Here is a 22,395-nt window from a genome sequence, read left to right on the forward strand (position 1 = left end):
TTCACAAAGATTAAGCACAGTAAAGCTGTTTATTGCCTTTATGTTAAAAGAAATAGCAATACATGTTTTTTTCTTTGCATAGAGAACACACAATACTGCCGTATAAATATCACAAGTGCAGCTTATCTAACCATATGTGCAGTTCTCACTGAGTGTCATGGCCATGCCAAATGAGTATGATCAATGAGATGAGCAATTCCACAGTGGAACTGTAACCTTAGGTCATGGAATTTTATACAACTTATTTATATCCAGATGAAGTGTGTTCTGAGGTACAGTACTGTGTGAAATAATAGTAGAGTGCTGACTTTTGGATGAGACATTAGAGCAGGGACCTGGCAGACTGTTCAGGTGGAAGTTATATTCAAAAAATTAAGCGAATGTCTCTGGTCAGTAATCTGCTAGATTAATTGATTTTGCTGTTCCAAACAACTACCACGTTTATCTACAAAAAAAAATCAGTTACTGCGCTTGAGAGTAAGCAAGTTTTTTCCAACTGAAACATCAAAGAGCAGAAAAAGAGTCAGTTTTTAATTCTGGATAAATTATTGTGGTAGATTCATTGTAATGAATTGAGATTTAAAACATAGTTAATTCCTATGACAATTGCAAAATGTAAGGTGTTTCAATGGGCAGCCCTTGTATACGAATGTTACTATTTTTTCAACACTTATTTAGCAACAAATACATGGTTAATATAGGTCTCGAAGGTAATTAGCTTAAATGTGTTTACTAGTTAATTGCTAGTGACTTTATCCTCCTAAAGCACACACATTTCTTACTGTTCCTCAACACAGAAAAACAAAATGTTGTAAATTGGTTTGTGTTAAGGAAGTTGAAGCTCTTTGCAAAGGACTATTGCGTGTTCAATGTGGCAGTGGAGGACGAAGGAAACATGAAAAACTGATTTCAGAGAACTCTTTCCCCCCCCGTCCCACTGTCTACACCAAAATTTAGACAAATTTCCTGCTTTTGTGACATAAATTGAATTGGTCTTCTGATATAGTGGGTATTCTGGAAGAATGAGACTAAATGAGGCCTCTTCACCCAAACCAATCTTGTGATCTTGTGGTGCTTATTGGAAAGGATTTCTAAGAAGAGATTATTTTGAGGGGGAAGTGATGGAGGTGAGAAAAGAAGAGGAGATGGGATAAAAATTGTGGAGGAAGGGATAGGCGGAGGCCAGAAGGGGGGTGGGGAAGTGGGGAGGAGGTGGAAGTAGAAAATGCAGAAGTAGCAGAGTACATCCACTCAATTTTGGACTTGAAGAAGTCCATCATTTCCTCACATTTGAATTTGGAGAAGAGGATGGGCGAGGCATAGAAAAATGAGGAATAGAGTTGGTGGAGAAGAGGAGCCTTGCCTTGTCCTTCGCCTGCAGGATGATTGTAGAGTTGAAGGTTGATTTTACTGAGGTGAGGGCAGAGGTGTAGGTTTTGACTTGGTCCAGCCAAAAACTGGTGGACCATTAGTTTGGATTTGCCAGGTGCTTTCAGCGGCACTCTCCTCCCCCAACATCAAGCCTGAGCCAACTTACTGTGATCAATGCTCACAGATACCCATGTTCCTCCCATTGTCTGTTTCACCATTGTCCACCCCAACCTCTCAGCACCTTCAAGCAGTTAGCTCAAATAAATAGCCAAAGCAACAATCATATATTCTAATGCTCCTTCATCAAATATCAGTCAATCTACAATTAAGCTTGAAAAAGAAAGGCTCGTGAAATGTGAAATATTAAAAACACTTTGAAGCAATCTCATTATTCATGCTTAAATATAAAATCCTTATTTATATATGTGTTGCCTCTGGTCTATTGTGGTTCATACTTTCCATTTTTTTTTTTTCTGAAGCTTTAGTATCATGTAATAAATTGTCTTTCCATTAGGCAGAATAACAACAGTGCTGCCAAGAACACTTTGGCAAGGCTAACGTCTAACATGATTGGCTCTAATGGTTCCTGATAAACTCAAGGCAGTCCTGAAAATGTTGAATGATGAGGAAAGGCATAATTCAAGCTGTAAATGGTTGTTAAGAACTTCTGCAACAGTATCTGTGGATTCTGCCACTGTTTGGCACAGTGCTCAAACGCCAAGAGAGTTGGCATGGGAAGTCTTGACGCTAGTAGTCTTTGCTGCATAGATAGATTATTTTATTGCTGAACACTGCTCAGAAATGCAGTGCAGATTCATTTGGCTTGAAGTGTGCTTTCTGATGTATAATAATTGTGAATCGAGAAATGGTAACTATTGATTTTGACATTTTGAAAATGAAATAAGCATATAAAAATAAATAACTTAGTTATATTCATTACTTTACATACTAAGAACATTATAATCTCTTAAACCTAGTTCAAAATGTGGAAGGTGGAGTCCCTTCATATATTAAACTTTTAAAAAGCCAGCAGACAAGAAAATCTTGAGAAACCAAATATTCTGTCAAGATTAAATGGAAGACAAACCCTTTGAAACAAAGTCTGAAACTGAAGATAATGGACTCAATACAGACCTAGAAGTGGTTTGATAAATACGTATCATGGGGGAAGAGAAATTCTACTATGCTGCATCTATACAGAGTAGAGATAATTTTTTAATACTTTGTATATGTAACTATGGTGTCTTGCAGTATTTATTCTCTGCAGAAATATACATAAGAGTTGGGTAAAAGCAGAAAAAAGTCGTTCTTTTGTATATTTAAATGTAATAGACACTTCAAAATATACCTTTCCATTTAAATAGAAGTTATCAAGGTCTGACTTTGCATTGTGGTCAAACAGGCTGCAAAATATTAACGGCCTTTATTTACAACTGTCTATTTTTCAGAATATGATACTGTTGTCGCTTTATCCATGTTATAGCTTTAGAGAATGGGAATTTACCAAGTCCGGCATTCTTATGCTCTTTATACATAAACAGTAATAGTTAACTGGGTGTAGAGGTATGTAATAGGAGAATATGGAATAGGTGTTTCATTTCATAAATTAAGATGCTATTATAACTCCAAAACAATCAAATTTAGCTGGTATGCATTAGGGATGAAATAAATCCTTTTATTTCATTCCTAGTGCTTGTCAGCTAAATTTTATTTCACAATTTCTCATTCTCGTATAAACACAACAGGGAAATCAAGATTTATTAAAAATAACTTTTTTTAAAGACAAATCTTGCAGTTTCACACTGGCAGGAACATTTATGAATTCAGCAATATAGCCAACATATGATCATAATCCCCAATGTGTTTTGGGTTGATCTGACCAAGGCAGGAAGAGGAGTGCTACTATTAAGTCTCTGAGAATAGGGATGGGAAAAAGTCAAACAGGGTTCACACTCTTGATCATTATCCAGTGCTGCATCTTGGGCGATACATATCAGATGAGTACAGGATTTTCTAGCCCCCTCATCGAAGATACTGCACTAAACATACAGAATGGTGAGGCCCAACACCTTTTTTAAAAATCACATAAACTATCAAATATCAGTGTTTCCAGGAGAGAAGGGAGAACACTTTTTTAAAAAAATGTATTGGTGTTGTTAGTACAAGGGCTCATTGATATTTTTCATTATGTCATGTAAACTAAATTTATCTGTTTTCAAAATGACTCACAGTAATTATTAAAATCTATTTCTTGGGATGAAGTATTAACTTTATAAGTCTGTGCTTTCCTAATGCTCTTTCTTTAAAGTTGAGGAACAAAGTGAGCATAAATCTTTATCTCATGAATCCCCACAATCCTTGTTTAATATATTGCATAATTTGCCACAGATAATATAATAATAATCCTTGCATTTGATATAGCGCTTTTCATGTCTTCTCGACTTCTCATAATGTTTCACTAACTACAGGCCAACCTCATTAAAATTAGGTGTTTTGAAACCAAAAAATTACACCGTGACGTATACCTGGTCTGTGAAAAAAATGCCTATCAGTTTCGTTTCCAGGCCACTGCTCAAATTACTTTCTGTGTAATGCTCATGCACGCTAAGCACAGGAAACACTTGTGAAGTGAAATCAGCAGTCCTTCCTATGCTTAATGGAAGTGAAACTGCACTCATCCAGAATATGTTCTGACAGGGCCAGATCACTTGTTGAGGGCATGTCTACACCTCCAAATTGTGGCTATGTGATGAATCTGCCTTTGTAATTCCAGGTAAATCACAATTACCTCTCCACTCTTCTCTCCAACAATGATGACGTTATCACCTAAAAAGACTGAAGGGCTGAAACTTAATTTCAATATTTGGATAATCTTAAGCATGGTGATGGGTCTCCGCAAGTGCCAGACACCTGGCTGACCATTAAAAAACATATTACCTGGGATGTTTGTCGTTGCTAGATATGTGGAAATCAAAGCCACCCTTGTCTACTTCATACTGGTTAAAAAGTAACACTGAATACAGAATAATACATCAGCAATCCGAGAGGAAAAAGCAATTTTCAAGTTTATCAATATTTTTTGTAAATCTAAATGAAAGAACCATGCATCTTAAATAATCTATTAAATGTTACATAAATAATCAGACCACTTCTATTAGACAATAATTTATATTGGCAAAATCAGCAAAATAGTAAATTTTGGATGAACCTTTCAAAGTTACATCATTGATTTTGCAGTTCCTGCTAATTGATATAATGCAAGTGTCTCTCCAAAAATCAATTAGAAGAAACTACAGTACAACTCCACCATTAATATATTTAGATTTCATTGTCTCTCTGCTTCTCAGTTGATTTCATCTGTTCTTAACACATCTCAGTTTTTACCTTTTGCACATATTGTCCACACCTTTACATTACTTGGCTTTCTCTTATTAAATTCTTTCTGGCGACTTTGATCGCTCTCCACCTTCTCTGTTCGAATACTGTATTTTCAACTCCCGACTGCCCTGTGATGCTAGCTAAACAGCCCTAAAGTGTGCCAATTCCCAATCTTGTGTGGCAGTGACAATGATATATGGGGTCACTGCCATTATCATGCAAGGTTATTGTGCACCCTGTTCCTGAGGTTTTCTTCAACACAATCATCTTTCCATTTCTCACAGTTCATTTATAATCACAGCTTACAATGAGGTCATCATGAAATGGGTCTATTTACCCTTCGAGTACTGAATGTCCTTTTGCAGCTTTCAAAAAACACACATTGTCTACCATATAACATATGCAAATTCTTTTTTAAGTAAATTTATTATGCCCAGTATTATGGTATAGAACAAAAGAATTGTATGGAATTATATCAGGTTTCTTAATGAACAGTATTAGTTCAATAAACTACAATTTGTATTGAAAAATAAATCAGATCAGGAAAGATTTACTTATTTCAACTTTTCTTTATTCCTTGCCTCTGGTCCATGAACCCCTCCCCCTGCAATCAATGCTACCCTCCAACAGGGGAGAAGGATGGTCCAGATCAATGCTGCTCCTTGGTTGTTTTACCAACTCAACTCGACATTTATCCTATTTTCTGGCTATGTTTTACCAGTTGTAAAGTGGGTAAGAAACTACTCCATGTTAGAGATTTACTTTTTGAACTTGACGTTTATCAGCTACAGGCATTATAATACAGAAACGTAGGGTATCAATGGTACTGCAGTAAACAGAATGGGGAGCGCGCCAGCTCATCTGGTTAAACACTGCTAATAAATACACAAATATAATGGGTTGAATTTCACATAATGAGATCATTTGTTCCGCACCAGTATGGGTTTATCTGCTGCTGGTTCTTTTTAACAAATTCTTTAGAGTAAGATTTATTAATGCACTTTCATCTGCCAGATAAAAATTTACTCATTTGAAACCAGTCTCCAATACCATAGTGAGTTTTGCTGGAAAATCCAGATATTAGATTTATGGCATCTCTTTACAACTTCTCGGTGAATGCACAATGTATTTATTCCATTGATGAAAACATACATTTATTTGACTGTTGTGTAAAAGTCTAACTTGCTTGTAGTGTCTGACTTACCTTCATCATTGTGGCAAATAACTTGCCGTCCATTCGTGATTTCTGCTCTTCCAACTGCCAATGAAAAATAAAGGTAAGTGTTAAACATCAGTTCCTTCTCAGTAATTTACTAAGAAAATTATACGAATACCAGCATCAAATAATGTTCTGCTCTTTATTTTTTATTGTACTTTGATTTTATTAGTTTTCTTTACTTTCTACACTATTGTCCCTTTTGTCACTATGCAGATGAATGAGCAAACTCTTTGCCTGCTCTCCGGTTTCTATTACTCATCCTGCGGGTGTGGGGAGCTTAGAAAAACATCGCCTAGGTTGTCATGATCTGTTATTTTTACTCCTTATGAAGATGCATTACTTTCCCATGATGGGCTGGCTGAAAAGGGGAACTCGCAAAATGATGTATGTTATCATTCTAGAGAGCAGCATTCTTAAATGTTGTATAGTCTGAGAGTCAATTCAACAACAACAAATTGCATTCATACAGAGCCTTTCACGTTGGAAGAACGTCCCAAGGCCCTGAAAATTCATTTCATATTTATGACATGATTAAATCTTATGATTTAAACCCATTTGAAGAATGATAAGTTCAGACCAAAATTTTGTAATAACAAAACTTGCTAACTTAAAATACACATTCATAATCAAATCAGCCCATCTTTCCTAAAGAAAATCACAAGACATATGTGCCCATTTGTTTTTTAAAAATCTTATTATTTCAGGTATGTCACAAAGATGAGACACCTGATGGGTCAAAACAAAGAATAAGAAGAGAAAAGTGAAGGGAAAGTAAATGGTTGGAGAAACAACTAGCAAAGGCCTAAGAAATAGACTCTAAAGGACAATGGTAGCTGTTTTAGCATCTTGAGTGTGTTACTGCGCTCATATGAAACACCAAAACTTAAACCACAAAGTCTTTAGTTACTTCAATATACAGGTGGGCTGCAATGTTCAAATGACCGTAAATGTGAATGCCCCAACTATTTCATCCAGTTATTCATCCCTAAAGCATTTGAAGGCAGATTGAGGCTATAGTCTAAAACTGTAATGAATGACTCTACAACCTACGAACTCTAACACAGTAACTTATGCAAGTAGAATCCTGTAGCTTCGTGGTTGTGGCGTCCTGTAGGATAGATGGCCGAAAGCATGGTCGATGAGATAGGTCTTAAGGAAGTATTTGATGGCGAGAAAGGGCTTTACAAGCGAGAGGACTTGGGTTCGATTCCCGGTCAAGACAAAACATTGTGCAAGTTTCCTTCAATATCAGGTTTCACATGTATGTACATACGTAGCTTGTTTTATTTTTAGTAGATAAAGTACACCCTAAAATAATTTAGGTGCTATTGACCAGTTGCTATCAAGAGTAGTCATAATTCATTTTATATATCAATGGATATCTTCATAAGGAAAAACCTGCAATACATGCTACTGAAACTGATGTACGTTGAATAATCAACTGTTAAACAGAAATAGGGGTAAAGGGCAGAAGTAGGCACTTGGCACAACATAGTGCAAATAAAAATGTAGCCACACACAGTATCAAGTGTTGATTTCTCATAACAAGTCCATTCTTTCAGTCACGTTCTGTTCAATACAAAGATGGTTATTATTTTATTACAATAGTTCTGTTTAACAGTAGTTTATTGCAACTAAAACATGGCCAAACACATTGTTAAGCAACATGTTGATAAAAATTACAGTGGGGTAGCAGAAACTTCATTTATATTTTCTCCTCTTTACTTTTCAGATCTCTTCATTTCATTCATTATTCTATAAAAATCAGCTTGATAAAGCATTGCAGTCAAAGTTGAAATGTGTGATTTCAGTACAATATCAGTTACAGTTTGAATAATTGCTTTACAATTATGTCCTAACCATAGAATTACATAGAATCACAAAGACTGTTACAGCACGGAAATAGGTCATTCCGCCCAATTAATCTGTGATCCTATTTATACTCCACATGAAACTCCACCCCTCCTAATTCCCTCACCTCTACCTCTCTTCCATTCTCCCCCAGTTTGCATCAAGTTTCCTCTTCAATACATTGATGTTTACTGCTTCAACCACAGCATCCGACAGAGTTCCACATTCTTACCACCTCTGGTTACAGATGTTTCTCCTAAACTTTCTTTCAGATCTGCTGATGGTGATCTTATATTTATACTTGTTGGACTTACCAAGATGTGTAAGCAGCCAATCAATGTCTATCTTATTGAATCCTTTCATAATTTTAAACATCTCTATCAGGTCCTCTCTCAATTGTCTCATCAGCAGAGAAAAGCTCTCTCACTGTCCATTTTTTCTTGATAGCTGTATCCACTCATCCTGGTATCATCCTAATAAATCTATGCTACACTTTCTCCATTACTGCATTGTCTTTCCTGTAGTACAGTGACCAGAATTACACAGTACTCCAAATGTGGTTTGATCTTGGTTTTATATACATTTAACATTACTATTATTATTACTCTATTTTATACTCCATTCCTACTGGACATAAAGCCAAGCACTCTATTTGCATTGGTATAGACTCATTCACTTGTACTACAATTTTTAGAGTCTTATGAATCTCAAGCCATACATCCTTTTACTCCTCTGCATCTCTAAAGTTCTTAACATCCAGGGCATAGTTGGCTTTTTTATTCTTTCTACCAAAGAATCACTTCACATTTCTTTGTGTTCAACTTTACCGGCCACCTATCGTCCGTGCAGCAAGCCTGGTTATGTTTTCGTGCATCTTTTTGCAGTCCTCTTCGTTATTTACCAAATCCCCAGTTTGGTGTAATCCACAAATTTTTACACCACAACTCTTATACCTGAGTAGCGATCCTGACACGTATTTCTATGGAACACCAATTCCTATTACTTCCAGTCTGAGAAGCTGACCTTTACCCCTATTCTTTAGTTTCGATTTTCTAGCTGTCCCTAAATCCATTATGTTACCTGTCCCTTGACTTTACATGCCCTGGTTTTAACAATGATGCGCTTATGTACCCCTTATTAAAGACCTGTGAAAGTCCATATACATCACATCCACTGTATTTCTCTTATCTACTTTATTGGTTTAAAAAATTGATAAGATTGGTTAAGTATGACTTTCCAGAGGCACTTCAACATTACTTTCTGATTTAAGCCCCCTTTCTTGCCTTCAAATACTTCCTTAAGATCTATCTCATCGACCATGCTTTCAGCCACCTATCCCATTCCTTCTTCGGTTTCTCCCAGTTTGGGCTCCTCATCAGTCATGTAAAGCTCCTTGACCTGACATGAAAGGCACAAGGTAAATGGAATTTCTTTTTGTTGTTGTTGTAAACAAAATGAAGCTAATTGTTTGCAAGTGCAAATAATGTCTCTCCATGGTGTGCAGGAACTATTTTTTCCTGTATTCAATGTAACTTGGGACATCCTCCTGACGTGAAAGGCGCTATACAGATGTAATCTTGTTGTTGTTGTAACTTCATACTACGCAACTGACCAAGATTAAAGTTATTTTGTTCTGGCTCCTGTGACATCACCTCTAAATTCTTCCTGCTTCTTGCTTGGGTCTTATACATCAACAACTTATTTTGTACAGTCATAAAGCTGAGAGAATTAAGATATTCATCAAGTCTGACAATAAGATTAATTAAATTTAAAATATTCATGTGACAAACAAGATAAAACCTAATCAATATCTTTTATAATTTTGCTTTACTGATAATTGCAAACAGAACAAAAGTGATTACAATTCTTTGTTAGAATATGAGTTCAGCTTTTATTGTAATAAACTTAATTTACCTTGATAAAATCATCAAGACAATTGATGTATCTTAACATTTCACTTACCAATTGTTTTGCTCTTATTTTCTCTGATTCCAATTCTTTTTTCAACTTCTCTTCAGCATTCATGAACTAAAATCAGATAATTTTCTTTACCATACAGCAAAATAGAATAAGAAACCTATCAAAATGGCTTCATTGCATTTATTATTAGCATATTATTTGAGCATAATTTTTAAAACTACTATATTTTCATAGTGTAGTATCATGTTAGCAAATTTACTTTCTGTGTAATTAATTCCAAATCTTTGATCTCTGAAATTCCAAAGCCACATTTAATGCAATTACATTTAATAGTTATACCTTAAACAAGCTTAATGTACAAATGTTCATTTACAGTATCACGGCTGTACTCGTCTCTTACTTCATTGTTAGCAAATACATGACTGAACTTTCTTGAAATGAATTATAAAAGCAAGCTAATTTCATATTTGTAAAAAGAAATACTACCTTTTGTACTGCAGTCTCAACAGTTTCATTTTGAATTTTTAGCTTTTTAAAATTAGTGTCTGAAAACAAAGAAGGGCAGACCATGAAATTAGATCTTTAATTCCCCGTGGTCCTTCTCAGTACTGAAGGTCATCCTCCAGAGCCTATTGGAATCCTTACTGGATGGAAGACCTGGCAGGACTCTGACCCCAAACACTAACCTTGACCTTCAATTGCTCTGCCCCCGCTGTTTAGCCGGCTGGTCTAATGGATATTAGGTAGTAGTTCAAGGGCCAAGTGTGGCTGTGTGCCCAGCCCATGAACGTCGTTCTCTGTTAGTCACAGCCAATACAAAGTGCTTTAGCAGGTGGTTCTTTATCTGCTCAAAGGATTTTTCATCAAAAGCAACACACACCATTAAATCTGATCACAAACAGCAATAAGTAATATGGTATATGTCAAATATGACTTATTAATACTTTTTTGCTGCAGTATTTAAATATAGTAGAAGTCTTTGTGGCTCACTTTCAATGGCCCAAAATAAACACTATATTAACAAAGCATAAAACATTTTGTATTAGCACCGAGTTACATAGGGTGGTACCCTTACACCTGTGAAATAGCAGGTTCAGATCCAGCAAAGTGTAGTACACCCAAATTACCTTCCATATGTGGGAAAAATGTCTTTATACATTACATCTACCCAAAACAAACTCTTGCTGTAAGTCTTTCCTTGGGTAGATACATGTCCGATCATCTAATACTGTAGAGTATTGCACGCCAAACCTCGAGTATAGTTCAGTGTTCAGTTCCTTGGGGCAAACTGATGGAATGGGGAAGTGGGTGGAAAGAGGACTGCAACCAGGGAAAATTAATGGACATAAAAAGCTAAATAATCATTTAGAGAGAAAAAAATATTTTTTTTATCAAATTATCACATGATACTTATTTGCTTACATAACATTCACTCAATTTCTAAATAATCTTATGTTGTACAGTACTGAGACATTTATTCTATGTAAATGTAAGTTGTAGATTCTAAGAGTTTTTTTAATATATCAACTGTATAAGCTTGATCAACATGCAAAAAAACTTCAATCAACTAAATTATCTTAGAAAGCAGAGATAAAAGGAAACAGTTAAAATGTGTAAACTTCAGCACCTGCATCATTTGTTTGGGAGAAAAAAGCACCTGCTGAATATTTACTTCCTCCAACATGCACTCGTAAAAATGCACACCTTGTAATTACCAATATCCACCCCAGCTTTTTGCTAGAGGGCAACTGTCCTCCAGCAAACAGAAGCCAACTTTGCTGGAGGACATGTTACGAATTACATAGTCATGTGGATTAGTCTTTTTTTGCATTCAGTTTAGCTTGCTGTATCAAAATATACCTAAGTCTTGTATTTGCTCATCTCTCATATCGAGAATGTCTGTAAGTTGTTCGTTCTTGCGCAGTAGATAGTTTAATTCATTCTTCAACTCTTCATTTTGTATCAGAATTAGTTCTTTCTCGGCGTCTTCATCCATTTCAAAATTAAACTGTAAAATCACAGAACTCTTTTGTCAGAACAGGAAACAAAAAGGAAGAAATCGCAAGCTGTGTAGCCAATATGAATATTATTCCACAACAGAGCTGTCATCCAACTAGCTGGCTTATATGAATCAATTGGAATATGAATAGGAAACAAACACAAAAAAAGAGAAATGTGCACAGAAAAAATAGACTCCTCCAAAAACAAATCTTGGAAAAAAGCCACTAGTACATTATATACAAAGACAATAATTCATGGGGACATTTTATTGATGAGAATAATACATATCATACTGTTTGTGTGCCCTCATCATTCAGGTCCATGTATTGTGGAGGCTGTGTCCAGGCAGGCAGCTGTGGCCCATCCACCCACATCCCCCTATGTGCTCAAGGACTGCTGTTCGTAACTAGGCAGGCAGGGGAGAGTATAGCCGGACAACACCAGGGGTGGCAGAGCATAGAGCTAAGGAGGGGGCTTGTTGCCATTGTTGCCATTCCTCACTGACAGTACTGCCACAGTCATAAAGAGCACGTCACATGTCAAAGTAGTGAAGTTTTCAGGCTTGAAGCCACATGGAGTCCATCAGGTCTGCTGATACATACACAGTTGGTTTTCTACTTTGTGACTGAGCCACCCGGAGATAATTCATATTCTGAACATTAACATGGCTTTGCATGCCTGTCACGCATAGGCTGTGCAGGCGGGTTGATGCTATTGAATACTTTTCTTCAATTTACGAAAAGAACAGGTTTATTCTTCATCATCAGGAAACTTTTAGTAAAGCATCTGAGCCAAAACTTAATTTAAATTACTTAATTTGAATGCGCTTTTTATGTACTCCATCCAATAGCATTCTGAAAATCTTAAATAAATGTACAAACTCAAGCTCAAGAGGATTATCATCAGGATAAAAATGTTCAGGAGTAGACGTTTAACAAAACTATAACATTTAAAAATGCCTTACTCCGAAATTGATAAAGGGTTTCCTCGATGAAAAATCAGGGCCAAAGGCAATACTATAAGCTTAAAGTACTATAGACAGTTACAACAAGGCTTTTCCCCACACGTAAATTACAAAAACAATACAATATTTGGATTAGCTCTAGGAGCCCTTGACAAAACAGTTAATTAAGACAGAAAGTATTTGAAGAGCCCTTCATGAAATAATATACTAAACCTTTAGCTGTTTATTGACATGACTTTAATGGAGTACAGTCGTATATTCAAGATAGATAAATAAATATTTCATTACGAATTAAAGAGTTAGGTATATTTTTACATGATCTGAAAGAAACTGTGAAAGGGGAAATCTTGTGGCAGTATTCCTTGCAATTTCATTTACCCTGAGGTTTGAATGGTTAACCTTTAGCTCTAGCTCCACCATCTGTTGTAGCTCAGAACTGCAGATAATTAACTATTCAAGTCTCTTGGAGCAATGAGGACACTCATTAGCAAGACAAACAAAGGGACGGTTTTCTGTAGCTACAGTCATCTGTCACCCTTTGAGTGGCAGGTTTTGTGCTGGTGTTCTCTTTGCCATCTGCCGACGGCAGCAGTCCTGAGCTTCGAAACCAAGGGACTGCTAGATACAACTTGGAGCAAGAGGAGAGGGAAACAAGCTTGGGCTAGTGAGACCCATGCAGTCTGGCTAATTGGAGGAAGGAGTTTCTGAGCTGCCAAATTTCAACCACATTCCCATGTTTGCACCTAATTTGAACACAATAAAAACAGATTTGCGATAATTCATCAGTTAATTATGATGAATTGAAGCAGAAAATGCAAATGTTGTATGGACAAACTGTAAATGCAAGGATTATTATTATTATAAATACATCTGCACTCAGAGGGTCACAATGATTGCAACAATGACTACTAATGAATGAAATAGAATCACAGAAAGTTGTAGCAAAATAAATAGACCATTCAGTCAATCAGGTCTACACTGGCGTTTTCTCTACATAAGCCACAAAGTCTAAAGCCACTTTTCTGCACTTTCCACATACCCATTAATATATTTTTCTAAGCACGTACTGTACCAATTAATTCCCTTTTATCATCGGCTGCTTCTCCCATTTTTCAATCACTCTGTTTGCAAAGAAAATTAATTTGTTTTGTGATTGTCTTAAATGCGTCACTTCTCATTATCGCCTCGCCAACGAGGAAGAAATAGTGCAAAACAATTGTGTCCAGGGTACCTCAAGTAGCTGATAGTGATCTATTGTACACTAGAGGTCCCTCTTGCAGCTCAATTGCAGAGGTACTTTCATCCCCTGTTATAGCTTGACCTTATTTTTCCCATGAATATTTACACAGAAAAGGTTTCAGACATATCACAATACTTTCTCCCCTCTAGCTTGAAGAACTTTATTTTGATAATACAGTATACCCCCAGATTATTCCAGGTCCAAAACGAAAATTTTAAAAAAATTCTGCAGGCCCATGTGTAGATTCCCGCTAGCCCTCGCCCCCACTTCGCTGTGTTTTCTGGCCTTCAGTGGGCAGAAATGTCAGCTTGAACTCAGTTTGAATCGTGCAAGCGGAAAGAAGACAGCCTATTTGCTAACTTCTGTTCACAGGATTCAAACAATAATCCTTGCATTTGATATAGCGCCTTATCACATCTTCGAGACATCTCAAGGCGCTTCACAGAATACACTGTAAAATAAATTTTGTGGGTGAAACTTGGCAGCGGTGTCCCACAAAGTTGTGTATTGAAGTGACCAATTTGTTACAATGCTGATAAAGCCCGAGACTGGGCACCTGAGCCTGGGTGGGAGCTGAGGGGATCGGGTGCAGAAAGATGACTGAAAGAGGTAAATTGAGACAGGCCTTGAATAATGGTAGGGAGGGAATGAGTCGAGGACTTCAAGAGTGGTTCAAAGTTTGTCCGCTGATTGTGGAACAGATACGACGGGAAACTTGAAGCAACCAGTGTTCTCTGAATTGTGACAATTTCTGATAATGTCAATTGGGATTCTACAGCACAATTATTAAATTCTGAAGTTATACTTACACATCATCTGTGACTCAAAATATTGAAAAACAATGCAGAATTATGTTCAATTTAACATTTTATATTTGTAAGAGATACGAAAAAAGATCTTTTGAGTAGTCACTATTTGATACATTTTAAATTTCTCCTTTATTTACTTTATAGTGATAGTTTTAAACCCATGCTCCATGTTATAAGTAAGCACTCCAAGACTCCCTATGTGGAAGGCGCTTTATAAGTGTAAGTTGCTGTTGTAAAGTATCGTATAAAATCTATAGTCTGTAGATATACGCAAGTTTCACTGCTGCAAAGCAGCATGGCATAGAGCAACTACACTAAGACTCCGGATAGCTGGATCATTGGGGCTGGGTGTGTGGGTGGGCGGAGATCCATTCCCCAAGCCAAAATTTCCGGCTCTGTAATTAGAATACGAGTTCGACATTTAACCATTATTTTTTGGCAACGGCTTTTTTCAGTGCAGGTAAATCCCAGTATCTTCTGCTCGATGGATTCAAACTGAACCAAATCTGATATCCCTGGCCACTGGAGGACGGTGAGACGGGAACGCACTAGGAGAGTTGGGCAGGCGGGAGTCTTCACGTGGCCCGCGGAAATTTAAAACACTTCCATTTTGGGCCCGTTCCGACTAGATATGAATTCTGAATACCTGGAGTCCGAGAGTTTACTTTATAACCTCGATAGAGCATGTTGCACTCCCTGGCATTAATAAAACCGCTAGACACTGTAAAAATTGCTCTTTTATAGCAGGTTCACTTACACGTAATATAGTACTTTCCATAGAGAACTCAAAATTCAATGATTTTGGTATCTGTGGATTTGCAGAGGCTATAATTATGAAGCGTCATTTAGAAATATACAGTAAAACCATTTAAGAACAGGTTAATGAGAAAAAGGAAATGCACTGAAAAAAATTTGTGCCAGTTCAGTAGCATAGAAATACTACTGCTATTATCAGTGTCAGGAAATGGAAAACCAATGCAAGAATCTCTCTGACAAGGAAGTTAGGAAGTTGATCAGACTTAGTAACAACACAACACATTATTAAGGAATGGCATGCAGCTTTCATGCTCATTATAGGGAAATTCAACTTCCGTACAGAGGTTCCATCTACCTGTTCAGGTGGATGTTAAAGATCCCACAGCACTATTCAAAGAGAAAAGGGAATTTCTTGCGGTGTCCTGGCCAAAATTCACCAAATAAAATTGGTCACTTACTCCATGACTGTTTGGGAGTTTAAGCACTCTGAGACGCTACCCTGTGTGAGGGTATATAAATGCAAGTTGTTGTTGTTTGTGGGACATTACTGTGTGCAACTGGCTACTGCATTTTTCCCACAAAATACAGTCACTTCACTGTATATCCTGTGAAGCACTTTGAGACATGTCGACAACGTGATAAAGCCCTATATCAAAGGCAAGAATTATTATTTATTATTATTTTTGGCTTGGGTGGTCAAACTCCTCTTATCCATGTCAATCTCCACCCAAAAGGAGTTTCTTTTAAAAAAAATATAGACAGATTAATTAATTAGCCTTTATTGCATAGATAGGTAGAAGACGGTTGCTTCTCACCACACAGCACAATTGCCATTTTTAGGAATGATTAGATCCTTGCCTAATCATTAAATGATTAGATAATGTCTGACTACTTTGTCGTAAAGCATGTAAAATATTACGACACAGCATATGGAATGTACTTAGCAGTGTTAAAAAATAATGAAAGATAATAGAACACAGCTACACAACAACAATGGCACTTTCTAGTAGACTGCAAAAAGCCCTGCTCGTATTTCTTTGTTACGAAAAGTCATGTCACCTTAAGTATTTAAAGATATCGCCATAACCTTCTCAAAGAAATGACTTGAGAAAAAGATAACTCAAGGAAGAAAGCAGTGGTCCTGTAATTATTATGGACCCATGCAAGATTTCACATGGGTAAAAATCTATTGCCTTGGATACTGTACAGCGAGAGCACATGTGTAATAATTGCAGGGTTGGAGAGGAAGGTAAGTTTTATGCATTGTAGAAACGTAGTGTGCTCTGCAATATGAAAGTGTCCTGTTGGGAAAGAAAATTCAGCAGGGGATAATTCACTTGAGGTATGAATGTATACATATTCATGTATGTGCAATTGTCTTCTGAAATCATTTTGAGGATGATCTTAATTTTGTTTTCCTGTAAGCGTCCCACTATGTACTGTATCATAGCTTCCAGTGAGCTGGGAGAGGGTACATCTTCTGCCACCTGCTGCACCCTGCCACTTGCTGCGAAGACTGCCCATCTTGCCTGCCACTGTTGAAGGAGGGCACCTGCCTCTGATTGTACAGGAAAGTTGAGCTGCTTGATACAGTAGGCAATGGCAAAGGGGTGTAAAGAGGGAAACAAAGCTGCTTCAACCACCATCTGCCTTTCAAATGTTGTCGTGCTTGAGGGTTCAGTGAAAATAAAGCGGCACCCTGGGGAAAAGCTGACATTTCCAGCAGCAACATCTTCATCAGTGAGCAGATGTTGGGGTACTCTACAGATCTAACACATCATGGAGCACAGAGTCAAAATAGGAATAGCAACATATCCATTTCCATCTCCAGCCAAATGGTTCCAGACTTGTTGAAGGAAATTCTGTAGTTAATCCTCGCATCCCAGCATTTGTTTTGATACATCTAGGACTGCACAGAACATATCCAGAAACAGAAGCTGGGGAGGTGCTATTACAGGCATTGTGTAGAGAAGCTGTTTTCCAATTGCCAACATTCTTAAAAAATGATTTGACGTTAATTTTCCAGTGCACATTTCATGTCTCCTCGATTGCCTTCTCATATTTTTTAAAGTAATATGGCGGAAGATAAAGGAAGTAAAGGTTATAGTTTCTTGTGCAATTAAGTTTCTAAACACCTGTAGAATAATCCATATACCAAAGAGTACGTGGCTCAGGTGGGATGTGCCACTGACACAAGCCCACTCCTGTCTGAACACACCACAGATAAATCATAGTGGCATGGACAACTTGCAGCTTGAAGAGGCCTAAATCTATGGATGAAATAATATCTATGTTCTACTCTTAAAGCAACAGGCTCTGCATTGTAAAGTCTTTCCAACCCAACTGGTCCAGTCCTCTTAAGACGAGCTTCAAGAATGTTAGTGTTAAACTGAACTGTAAAAGAATGCTCATCTGAACGTAGGCAAAATGGATGGAATTCACAGAGTAAAGTTATGCTGGGCCGTAATAAACAGTTAATAAGATGCGATTGTGGTTCTGATGACTCTACAACATATTTTCTATGACAAAAAAGGCCTCTTGAATGTCTTCTATTATAAAAAAATCCTGCTTAACTCTTCAAATTAGTCATTATCTCCTTTGTGAACAGTTTATAAAAATAGCACTTGATGAAAATATGTTACATTGAACATGAATGCTCAAATGAAACTCCAGCATCTAACTTCACCGAGTTTATACCTGAATCTGAGATGTGATGCAGATAAATGGACATGTGTCGCAGGTATATTGCGTGCAGATATGTGGCACTCTACTGTACCAAAGTCATCAAAAGGCACATCTGAAATCCAAATATGAGATCTGGAGGAAAATGGAGCGTAATTACTCCAAATTCAGATTAACCTGAAACTGCATGAGGGAAAAGGAAGCTATAATTTATGAGGATTTTAACTGCCTGAATTTAATAATAATTCTTGTAGTCCTTTTCTGTGAGTGAATTTACAACAAATTTACAACATAATAGAGGAAAGGATCTTTGTAAAAAGGTGACAAGTTTGTGGAGCTAATCCTTGAATATTTCTTAGTGCAGCATGTAAAACTGCGAAAAGTAATGAGGTCACAGTTGATTTATTATTCAGTAGCAAGCATGAAAAGGTGAACAATTTACTGGCAGTATTGTTACTTACAGTGATCAATCTGGATATGTTCAAGCAAGCAAACAAATGAAATTACTGTAATTCATTTGGAATTTTATTAGGGGAAATTTAATTTAATTTTGAACAACAATAAAATATCAGATTAATAATAACAATAATACTTGCATTTGATATAGTTCTTTATCATGTCACTGAGACATCTCAAAGCACTTCACAGGATATACTGTAAAGTAAATTGACTGTGTATTTTGCAGGCAAAACACGACAGCGAGTTACGTACAGCAATGCCCCACAAAAGGCCATGGATTGAGTGACCAATTTTATTTGGGGGTATTGTTGGTCACAAAACAGGAAAAACTCCCTTCGCTTTCCGAATGGGACCTTGGTATGGAAATTGATTTCTGTATGAGTTTGAAAGCTGCATGCTATTCCTTAATAATGCTTTGTTGCTACGTCTGGTCACCTTGTTCAACTTCCTAACCACGTTGTTAGAGGGACCTTTGCATTGATTTACGAATCTTCCCACTGACTAACACCTGATTTTGGCAGTGATTGCTACCCAGTAGAATTTCTATGCTACTGAACTGGCGCAAAACAAATCTTGTACATTCCTTTTTCTCAATAACCAATTCTGAAATCTTTTCATATATTTCTGAATGATGGATGGAGTGAGTAACCAATTTTATATTGTTGACCAGAAACCAGGAGAAACTCCCTTCACTTTCCATGGGATCCTTAACATCCACCTTGACAGGCAGATGGGAGCTCGGTTTCCGAAGGACAGCTTCTATCATGCAACATACTCCAAGCACTGGATTGGAGTGTCAGCTTAGACTATGTGATTCCAACTCCTGATATAGGGCTTGAACCCACAACCTTCTAACTCAGAGGTGAGAGTGCTACCACTGCGCCAGGCTGACACACAAACCATTTCCTCCGAAAAGCAATGCGCCAATCGACTGACAATTGGGTTCCCACGTAAAGAGACATTTTGGAGTAAGGAAACTTGCCTAAGGTTTCACCCTGCCTGGGAATTGAACCCAGATCCCCTTACTTGCGAGGCAAGCATGCTAACCACTATGCTATGAATCTCCTTTAGATTTGGGGAAAAAGGTTTGATTGAAGATAGATCAGGCCTAACAAAACATTTATTGCCAAGGAACATCACCTTAAAGATTTATGTTGAACTTATTTGGGGTAAAATCTTCCAAACTTATTTTCATTTACTGAAAAATTATAATTCATGTGGTTAAACAAAGATGGTCAAATGTTATGTTACATCCTGAGAGCACTTGACCGTAAACTGAAATAAGTTGCTTATCTAGTTGAGATCACATTAGGCAGAATTCTTAACTGAAAAGTTAATAGATCATGCTGAGATCTCTGGGCAAAACAGAGGTCTTTTAGAAACACCCTCTAATGGACCGAGCCGGCTGGTCTGTCATCAGCAGTACTTTGGAGTACAGCAGACTTGCACGGTCCAGGAACCAGACTACCAAGACTGCCACAGAGGATTGATTTGATTCTGACACTCCATAGCCAGCATGTCACCTTGGAGCAAGCTCAGCTCTAAGATGATCCTACTTACCACCGCCCTCTCCCCCCCAAAGTTAGTGAAGTTAATTTGGAATTAACAGAATTTGCAAAGCAAATTCAGAAACCATAAAACCCTCAATTGGCCCTCATTTACAGGAAGCATTCATTATTGAACAAATTAAGAAAATAATCTTAACTACAAAGTAAACATAGAGAGAGAGGCTACAAAAACAATCAGAATAATGTACATTTCTACTAAACAGCATAAAAGCTACAGAAGAGTGTTAGAAATAAAGTTTAACTTCAAAGCTTCAATTCTTAATTTTAATCTCAATTTGAAATACTTGGAACCATGACACATTAATTCAATAACATCTCTATATTGACATAATATTTCAGCTTCAACAGAAAAATCCTTTATGTCCTGTACATAATGCAATTTCAGTTACATTACCGGCATTCAAATACCAAGCAAATCTCACCTACAACTGTAAGTATGCACAATAATAACTTTTTTTTAAAAATGAAAGAACCAAAGAAGGCTGCTTTCAGGATGTATTGATTTCAAATGTGTGAGATTGTTTTACAGAATGCACAGTATAAATAAAAAACAAAACTTGGTGCTGGCGGCTTACATAAAAATAAACAGTTTTGTTTTGAAAGTGAACTAATACATTTGTCCTTTTTTGACATCACTTTGCATAAACTCCATATGCTGGTGCATATCTCTAAATTAAAGATATATTTGCTGTAACTAATAAAATAAATTGCATTTATTATTCTTTGTTGGTTTATTTTATTTACCTTGGCTAATACAGTTTCCGTTCAATAATATGTTTAAATTAAAAGGAACCATACCAGTCTATTCTCTTCCAGATCTTCAAAATCTGCTACCTTGGCTTTCAAAGATGCAATAATAAAATCTTTTTCCTTAAGTTTCACAGAAGCCATTCCCAAAGGTCCAGGAACCTTCATTCTCTTTTCTTCTGCCAATTTTGCATAATATTTCTGTTATAAAAGCAAGATTTTAATCAAAAAACAGGAGAATATTAAATTTCCTATTGGTATCTGAAAAACATAATGCCTTTTCTGATAAGAAGAATATTTTACCATTGCAAACAAATCTATAGATGAGATCTAGAATAGAATGGAAACCTTCAGACATTTAGAAAGGCATTTTACCACCCCTTTGCCCTCAAAAGGGTGTTACAACATTTTAAGAATAGTGGTGTGCAAAATTAGTAGGAAATGAATACCCCGTCTGGGTACAAACCTGCTGAGACAGAATTCGGAGAGAAATTAAATGAGAAAAACACCAGATATCAATAACAACTTGCATTTATATGGCACCCCTCATGCAGGGTAGCGTCCCAGAGCGCTTAGTACTATGACACCAATACTACGAAGTTGTTTTAACTTTATTAGTACCAGTCATTCCAATTCTGTAGTTCTATCTGTTGCTTATGGAGTATTTTTCTTTTCAGGAATGTTCAGCATCTCCAGTTGATTATTAATGAATTATACAATAATAATCCTTGCATTTAAGATAGCGCCTGATCACTTCTTCGAGACGTCTCAAAGCACTTCACAGAATATACTGTCAAGTGAATTGACTGTATATTTTGAGGGCAAAACTCGGCAGCTAATTAATTGGTAAGAGGAGGAAGGAGGAAGTTAACTTTGCACTCAGTACTGGCTACAATGAGGTTGATGTATAAACTGGATTAAAAACTGGATAAGAGCCTGCACTTTGGCTCTCTTCCAACAGCAATGAATAGACTGTGAATGATATTTGCTCCTTATGCAATGTCCAGTGGTCATTAACCAAACCTAGTCACATTTTTAATATTTGCAATGCATAGAGTGTCATTTGATGTAAAAACTCTTGTTTCTTTACCTCATTTTCTTAACTATGACAAGAACTGAACTGAAGGTCAGTGCATCAGTGGTATTGGATGAGGTGGTAACAATTGGGGCCAGTTAGTGGACATCTCCCCTCCAATGGACACCCTCATCTAGTTTAAGGTCCATCTCAAGTCATACCTCTTTGATTGTGCTTTTGGATATTTTACCCCTCACGTCCCACCCCAGCTTGTCAAGCACGAGATGTCCTTGAGTTGTGAAAGGTGCTACATATAGGTAAATGTAAATTGTATTGTATTGCGTCTATCTTGGGTCAATCTCTCAGATTATGAAGCTGGTATCAGTCAATCCATTTTTAGTATGTAAGAGAGTTT

The 22,395-nt window shown here is 36.9% G+C and overlaps 1 protein-coding gene across 4 annotated transcripts in view; it reads right to left on the reverse strand.

Annotated features, from left to right (window-relative positions):
- Positions 1–22,395, reverse strand: part of cunh10orf67 (chromosome unknown C10orf67 homolog) — a 78,182-nt gene that overhangs the window by 38,053 nt on the left and 17,734 nt on the right. For all 4 annotated transcript variants that reach the window (XM_007889726.2, XM_007889724.2, XM_007889725.2 and 1 more), the window contains 5 exons: positions 21,017–21,166; positions 11,600–11,747; positions 10,226–10,284; positions 9,782–9,847; positions 5,954–6,007 (listed from right to left, as the gene is read on the reverse strand). In XM_007889726.2, coding sequence (XP_007887917.1) covers positions 5,954–6,007; positions 9,782–9,847; positions 10,226–10,284; positions 11,600–11,747; positions 21,017–21,166 — 477 coding nt within the window. The remainder of the gene's footprint in view (positions 1–5,953; positions 6,008–9,781; positions 9,848–10,225; positions 10,285–11,599; positions 11,748–21,016; positions 21,167–22,395) is intronic.

This window comes from Callorhinchus milii, unplaced genomic scaffold, assembly GCF_018977255.1.
Source record: "Callorhinchus milii isolate IMCB2004 unplaced genomic scaffold, IMCB_Cmil_1.0 Scaffold2, whole genome shotgun sequence".
NCBI lineage: Eukaryota > Metazoa > Chordata > Chondrichthyes > Chimaeriformes > Callorhinchidae > Callorhinchus > Callorhinchus milii.